Here is a 7,716-nt window from a genome sequence, read left to right as displayed (position 1 = left end):
GATGGATCATTCTCACCCCTTAGACACTGGCACCTCTCTAGTGAGAAGTCGCTCCAAAATTTTCAAGTCGGAAGGGACCAGCTTGCTCACCTGACCTGGTATAAACAGCAGCAGGATTGTGGGGCAGCCCCAGTTCCCGCAGAGCAAGTCCTTGCAGGGTGCCCAGCTGTGACAGAAGCTTCCGCTGCTTCAGATATTTGTATCATGTTTGATTTTTGTTACCAGCAAAAGAAGCATTTCGGTGTTGACAAAACAGGTCTGTTGCCATGAATCCAACCCGTCCAGCTTTGTTGTCCTGAGGGGGAAGACTGGGAGAAGACTGGGATCTCTTTTTCCTGGCTTTAATAAACTTACTGCGTCCTCACCAAAATCCAGCGTCTTTGTATTCGTTTTGGGGAGAGGCAAGATCCCGTTTGAGCGGGTGAGCAGGCGGCTGCTCTCCAGCTGTTTAACTCCCCTGGATGGTGGAACTGGGAGGGTGAGGTTTTTTTCAGCTCCTCTCTGATGTTTAAAGAAGGAAACCTCTGCCCTTCCGGTTTAACATCAGTTTGGTGACGTTGATTAGCAAGGAGAAGGTGGCGGGGCAGATGTGGGGAGCCCCCAGAGCCTTGGGACCCCCGTCCCGGGGTCAGTGGAGGGGCCGGGTGGCGGCTGCCGGCAGCAGCGGCCGTTCATGTCACTCTCCCTGCCCGTACCCACCCCCCCAGCACCTTTGCGGGGCAAAACCCTCTCCCTGGGGCCCGACACCCCCGCGTTTGGGGGTCGGTGGGGACAGGCGCAGGCCCCAGCCTCGTGCTCTCACCCCGGCTGCGCCGCAGCGAGCTCGGCAGCACATGGCTGAGCTTGGGGGGACCTCTGGAGGTGTCTGCCGCAAGGCCCCGCGCCGAGCAGGAACAGGCCCCGGCTCCCCGCGGCTGGAGCCCGTGCCGGTGGGTGGGATAGCACGCAGGGCTGCTCTGGGGACCCCCGCGGCCCCCCACTGCACGCACACGACGGCACGCCGCGGGGTCACCAACAGAACCCCGGAGAAGGGCCAGTGTAACGGCAACAGCAGCCAGCGGCGCTACCCCCCCGCACCGGCCGCTTCCCCGGGGGGAGAAGGTGGAAGCCCCAGGGTGCAACCCTGACCCCCACAGACCACCCCAAACCCGTTCCTGCTCAGGGTCTCCTCTGGGGTTTTCACTGCCAGCGAGAATATTTGTCCCCCTGCAGCCACGATAACGGGTGAATCCCCTCCTCGCCCTCTCTGGTTCCCTGCCCCACCAGGCACGTGGGGGCCTGCGCCTCTTTCTCTCACCCTTTGTCACCGTGTTGCTGCCAGCGCCTGTGTTTGTGGGGTCTTGTCCCACCCTTCCTCGGGGAAGATGCTGGGGGGGGTGGTCCCCCCCTTGCAGTACAGCCAAGGGGGACTGTGGAGGGCACGGGGCAGCACCGAAAACACACGCAGCGCTCGTGAAAACGCCAAGCTGGACTCCAGGCTGTTTGTGGGCACTTAATTGGGGCAGTTTTCTCCTAAATGGGGGTTTTGTCCTGCTTCCTTTGGGGAGAGCCCAGGAGAAGGAGGAGAAGTGGCCAAAACCCGTGGGCACGGGGAGGTGAGAGCACAGGTTGCATCCTCTGCCCAGCGTCCCCGGCTGCGCAGGCAGGCAGGCGCTGCGGCAGCACGGCGCAGGGCGCTCAGCTTTTCATCTGCCAGTGAGTCACTTTTGGCAGAGGAGGAAACCGCTGACGGCACCAGGGATGTGGAGGTGGCTGTTGCACCCGTGCCTCGTGCTCAGGGCACCCCGATGGCTGGCGGGGCACAGCCGGTTCCCTCCCCACGGCCCCGCCGCGCGCTCGGCTCCGCGATCGGCAGGGTCAGAGCAGCCGGTGCCCGGCGCTGGCAGTGCCCGGCGTGGTGCAGACTCGCCAGCCACCCCCAGGGGCTCTGCTGCTGCCTGGCTCTCCCCACCATGAGGCCTCCCCGGTGCTAATCCCCAGATTAGCTGCCTGCCCTGCCTGCTTTGTGGGGCCCAGTGTGTCGGCATTGCCCAAATTCCCTGGCCCCTGCACTCAGCTGGCTGCTGCGGCCCCCCCCGACCCTGCTGCCCTCACCCAGCGGCATGGAGGGGTGGACCAGGGCCCAGAAATGCCCCATGTGCTCACGGTGAGCCCAGCCTGAGCATGATGCCACGGGGATGGAGAGGTGGCAGGGAGCAGGAGTGGGGCACTGCGTGCTGCTGCCACATGGCACGGTGCTGCCGTGGGGACCTGAGGTGCCGCATGTCCCTGGTGGCCTGGGTGAGAGGAGAGCGATGGCAGTGACAGGGTTTGCCAAGGCTGCGGCGTCTCAGGGACTGCGTGAGGGAGTCAGGGTGCAGGCAGGGAGTCGGGGTGCAGGCAGGGAGCTGGGGTGCAGGCAGGGAGCCGGGCTGCATCACCGTGTGGAGCAAAGCCCTGAGCCGGTGTGACTTTGACTGTGCCAACACCAGCCCGAGCCCTGGCAGGGTGGGCAGCTCTCCAGCGGGACAATTAGCTGATTAGCTAATTACCTTGCACCTTGGCCAGGGCCCCACACCCCAGCGGCTGCCAGGGTGCTGCGTGCCCCGTGCAGGGCGGGCAGGAGCCATGGGGCAGGCGTGGGGCTGGAGGGTGCCAGGGCCACCCACAGACCCTCCCCAGGACCCTGCTGGGGGGGTTCCAAGCCCCCCCCCGGCTGCTGTTGGACCGGCCTCAGCAGCCCCACACTGGGGTGCCCCAAGCACCCAATTGCTCCCGGGGCGGAGGGGAAGGGGTGGCCCTGCCCGCACCTGCCTGTCCCACCTGCCCCACAGGCAGCATCCCCTGTGTCCTGCCCCGTGGCGACCTGTCCCGCTGCCCCACGAGCCCACGCCGCGGGGGACCCGCCCCCACGGGGGACCTGTCCCGGGGGACCCCCCCCAGCTGAGCCCCACGGGACCCGACCCGACCCTTTGCCCGCGGCCCCAGCCGTGCCCGGGCGCCCCCCGCTCCGCCACGGCCCCCCCGCCCCCCCGCCCTTCTCCCGGTGCCGGGCGGGTTCCCGCGCGGGTGCCCGCGGCTCGGGGCGGCGCGTGACCGGCTGCCGCCGCCGCCGCCGCCCGCTCCGCCGCAGAGCCCGGCCCGCACCGGCACCGGCACCGGCACCGGCAGGTCAGCGGGGGGGCTGCGGCCGGCACCAGCACCGGGGCCTCCCGGGCTGCGGCGGGCGGCGGGAGGGGGCTGGCTGCACCGCGGCCCGGGTACCGGGCACCGAGCCCCGAGCCCCGAGCCGCGGGGCCGGCCCGGCGCGCTGCAGGCGGGGTCCGCGGGATGCGGCGGCCGCACCGGTTCCGTTCTGGCCCCGCACCGGCCGCGGCCCGGCCCCGGAGGCTCCCGTACCCGCATCGCGGGGCCGCCGCCGTTCCCGGCCCCGGCCCGGCGGGGTTGAGCCGCGTGTGCGGCGGCGGCGGGGCGCGCCGGGCCGGGCATCCCCGGCGGGATGCAACCGGGGACGCGCGAAGGTGAACGGTGCGCGCTGGAACGGGGCCGCCGGCAGCGGGGACACCGGGAGGGGCACCGGGGATGGGGACACCCGGGGAGGGGGACGCTGGGGCCGGGGACACCGGGGAGGGAACACCGGGGATGCCGGGGGTAGGCAGCAAGGACCACCAGCACCGGGGACACCGGGATGGGGACCCTGCCAGCACCGGGGACACTGGGAAGGGGAAAACAGGGACTGGGGCCACTGGCAGCAGGGACACGGGGTTGGGGACAGCTGGGAACCGGGCTCCGGGCCATCCCGAGCCGCTGGCTCTCTCCCCAGGCAGTGGGTTGCCATGGGTGCAGAAGCCCCACGGCGGGTGACACGAGCCCCTCGCCCCGGGGAAGCCACCGCGGGTCGTGGCTCACCGACCCCCCCCCCGTCCCCACAGGGCCAGCTGGACACTCACCATGGCTGCAGCACGGCTCGTCATCTGGGGGCTGCTCCTGGCCACTGGGGTCCCCGCCGGGGCCTGGGGGACGCTGCCGGCGGGGCTGTCCCCAGGTGGGACCCTGCGGCGGGACGGGGACCCCCTGCACGGCCCTGCCTGGGGACAGCAGTGGCTGGAGCCGTCCCCTGCCTGGGAGGCGTCAGGGGAGCCGAGCGGTGCGGGGACCCCCGGGGGCGAGCGCTGGGGGGGCGACAGCCCCGTGCGCTGGTCCCCACCGCTGCAGGCGGGGGATGCCACTGGGGCACCCCTGGAGATGGAAACCACCAGGGCAGGGGCTGGCACCGGGGCCTGGCAGGACGGTGGCACAGGCCTGGCCGTGGCAGAGGAGTCACTCATCGCCTGGAGAGGACATGGGAGTGAAAGGCAGGAGAGCCCCCGGGGGGGGACCTGGCTGCCCCACGGCTCTGAGCTGGAGACGCTGGGCCCTGAGGTGCCCACGGACACGGGGACGGGCTCCCCAGGGCCACCGTGGGCAGGGCAGGGCCTGTCCCCGGGCAGGCCGAGTGCCACCGGGCCAGCCAGCACCCCTGGCCCTCAGCCAACCGTGTCCACCATCTCCCTGACCCCCATGCCGGCAGGGACAGGGACAGCAGACACCCACGCAGGGGGACGGCCAGTGGCGGGGGGACACACGGTGGCCCAGGGTCTCCCTCAGGATGCACAGCTCACTCCGGCCAGCAGCCAGCCAGTGCCACCGGCCACTGTCCCCATCTCCCACCCCACGGACACAGGGCCAGCCGGCGGTCCCCACACCAGCCCTGGCTCCACGCAGCTCGTGGGCAGACAGAGAGACCTGGGGAGGCCTCCCAGTCCCTCCACAGCTCTGCCAAGCTCTACCCCACAGCTGCCCCCCACAGCCCCATCCTGGGGGCTGGCTGAGCCCTGGACCCGGGTGCTCCCGGCCCACCAGCGCAGCACCCGGAGGGCTCTGCTCAGCCGTGCCACCACCAGCCCCGGGGACGCAGCCCCTCGCACGGACCCCGGGCCGAAGGAACAGAGGGGACCGCAGCCCCCCCCGGGGTCTGCCCTCAGCACCGACCCTGCGCCACCACCTGCCACCAGCACAGCCCCCCCCGGCACCCCTGGCACAGGTAGGAGCTGGCACGGAGTGGGGGGACCCCTCGGTGGGGCCTGAGCCCCTGTGGGTGCCAGCGCCCAGCTCTGCCCTCCCTCACAGGGCTGCTGCCCGAGGAGGACGTCGGCTCCCCGCAGCGGGTCCGGGGCGCCGTGGGCCCCGTGAGCACCCCAAACGCCACCGAGGCCACCCCACGGCCGACGGCACATCCTGCCACGGGGATGCCGGGGACCCGGCCCTCAGGTGACGCAGGGCTGTGTCCAAGCTGTGGGAGCCCATCCCCGGGGCATCGGGGCTGGGGGGGGGGGGGGGGGGGGAACGGGCTGGCAGCTATCTTGGGCCTCCCAGCCAGGGCACGGTGACACGTTCAATCAGGATTGTGCCCGGCGACGGCCCTAATCTACTCCTGCCCCAGGGATTAGTGCTAAATGCGGGTGGGTGGGGGCTTCCCGGGGGGGGGGGGGGTGGGGGGTGGGGTGTCAGGGATGTGACTGGGATCGTGCCACCCCCCTGCACCGCGGGTCCTGCCAGAGACCCCCCCCTGCAGCACGGGGCATCCCCCCTCTGCGGTGTTGGGGGTGCTGCGGCTGATGCACCCTGGCGGGGGGTGCAGGTGCCACCGAGCCCCCCACTCTGCACTGACCATCCTCCTCCCTCCCGTCCACAGACGCGCCGGGGACGCAGCCCCCCACCCACGGCACCGCGGCCCCCTCAGCCACATGGCGACGGGGTGGGGGGACACCACAGCCAGCCCCCCGACACCCATCCACGCCGGAGCCCAGCCGCCCCCCCCCGACACCGGGGGCCAACGGGACGGGGCTGCACTGGGCCGAGCTGCGGCGCCGGCTGGGCTTCACCTGGGAGGCCCACGTCTACGGGGCGGCCGCCATCTTCCTGCTGCTGGCCTTGGGCTGCCTGGCCGGGCTGGTGGGGGCGGCTGCCCTGCGTCCCCCGCACCTGCCTCACGTTTTAGGGGCCCATGGGCTACTGCTGGCCGCCTGCGGGCTGCGGGCCACCTTCCTGCTGCTGGACCCCTACGGGACGCGGGGCCGCCTGCCCCCCCGGGCGCTGCTGCTGCTCAGCACCGTCCCCTTCCCCCTGCTCCTCGCCGCCTTCGCCCTCCTGCTCCAGCGGCTCCAACGCCTGGCCCAGCTCCGGCTGCTACCGGCCCGGCTCCGGGGGCTACCGGCGCTGGGGGCTGTGGCCGCTCTGCAGAGCACGGTGCTGGGGGCTGCCGACCTGCTCCCACCCTGGCTCGGCCCCACTGCGGGGCTGGGGCTGCAGGCGCTGGGCTGCGGGGCTGGGGCCCTTCTGCTGCTGGGGGGGCTCTGGGGGTGCTGGCGGGTGCTGCGGGCACCCCGGGACGGGGGCGGGGGGACGGAGCCACGACGGGGGGCCCGGGCGCTGCTGGCGGCGGCGGTGGCGGGGCTGCCGGTTTGTGGGCTGCAGCTGTACGGCGCCCTGTGGCTGCGGGGGGTCCTGGGCTCCCCCGGGCGCTTCTCCCGGCCCGGCTGGGCGGCACAGCTCTGGCTGCGGGTGGGCGAGCTGGGCACGGCGCTGGCACTGCTGGTAGCCGCCGCCGAGCCGCTGTGCTGCCGGTGCCGCCGCCGCACCCCCGCCGGCCACTCCTGCTGGGCCAAAGCGCTGCAGTACTTCTGCGCCGGCCACAAAGCCGAGGCGCCCGAGTACCCCAATAACTGCTACGACTGGGCCAACGGCAGCACCAGCGGCACCGGCGGCACCGGCCCGGAGCGGGCGCTCGCCAACGACATCTCCAAGAGTCTCATTCGCAACCCGGCGGAGCAGCTGCCTCTGCGGGCGCTCAAGGACAGCAACGAGGCCTGGGCGGCTGCCGCCGGCACCGCCGGGATGCCGGTGCTCAGCCCCAAGTGCCCCAACTTGGTGGCCGCTCGGTCCTGCGCCGCCTTCGAGCGGGGCTCGTCCCCCTCGCTGGGCGAGCTGGTCTTCCGCCCGCCGTCCCCCATCGACCTGCGCCGCAGCATCGACGCGGCGCTCTGCCGCCGCCACCTCCTGCACGACGGCCTCTTTGGGCGGCCGCGCCGGGGATCCGGCCCCTCGCTGCACGCCTCCCCCGCCGGGACCCCCGGTTTGGGGCGCATGGTACGCTGCAGCTCGCTGACGGAGCTACCGGGCTCCCGCCAGCCTCCCGGCACCGTCACCGTCACCGTCACCGCCTCGGCCAGCTCGTTGGAGAGCAGCTCGCTGAAGATCAGCTGGAACCCTTGGCGCCACGGGCTCTCCTCACCCGACAGCCTGCCCCTCGACGAGGCACCCAGCCGGGCCCCCCTCCTGGTGCCCGCCGTGCCCCCTGCTTGGGAGCGCGAAGGCCCCCGCAGCTTCCCAGCCCTCGGCAAGGCGACGGACACCCGCAGCCTCTCCAGTGACACCATCGAGCTCTGAGCTGGGGAGACACGAGGACGGGCAGAGACTGGGGAGGGGCGCAGGGGGATGAGCCCTTCATGGGGAGAAGGGGGGCGTGTGTGTGTGTCTGATCCTGCACCCCTGCAGGGTCAGGCAGGAGTGGGGAGCTGGGCTGGGCCAGCTCCGTTTGTGCCAAACCAGAGAAATAAAAAGTTTATGTCAGGAGGAGGCGGCCCCGTTGGCGTGCGGAGATGGCAGTGGGCAGCAGCACCCCCAGCCCCAACCCCC

General features: G+C 71.8%; 1 protein-coding gene across 1 annotated transcript; it reads left to right on the top strand.

Annotated features, from left to right (window-relative positions):
- The first annotated feature begins 3,037 nt into the window (after positions 1-3,037).
- Positions 3,038-7,636, top strand: PRRT3 (proline rich transmembrane protein 3). Its single transcript, XM_074914618.1, has 4 exons — positions 3,038-3,150; positions 3,912-5,062; positions 5,149-5,289; positions 5,714-7,636. The coding sequence occupies exons 2-4, from the start codon at positions 3,931-3,933 to the stop codon at positions 7,465-7,467; spliced, it is 3,027 nt and encodes a 1,008-aa protein (XP_074770719.1). The 5' UTR covers positions 3,038-3,150; positions 3,912-3,930; the 3' UTR covers positions 7,468-7,636.
- Positions 7,637-7,716: the final 80 nt, after the last annotated feature.

Source organism: Athene noctua, chromosome 10 (genome assembly GCF_965140245.1).
Source record: "Athene noctua chromosome 10, bAthNoc1.hap1.1, whole genome shotgun sequence".
Lineage (NCBI taxonomy): Eukaryota > Metazoa > Chordata > Aves > Strigiformes > Strigidae > Athene > Athene noctua.
The sequence above is the reverse complement of the archived record's forward strand: the minus strand, read 5'-3'. Positions and strand labels throughout refer to the sequence as shown.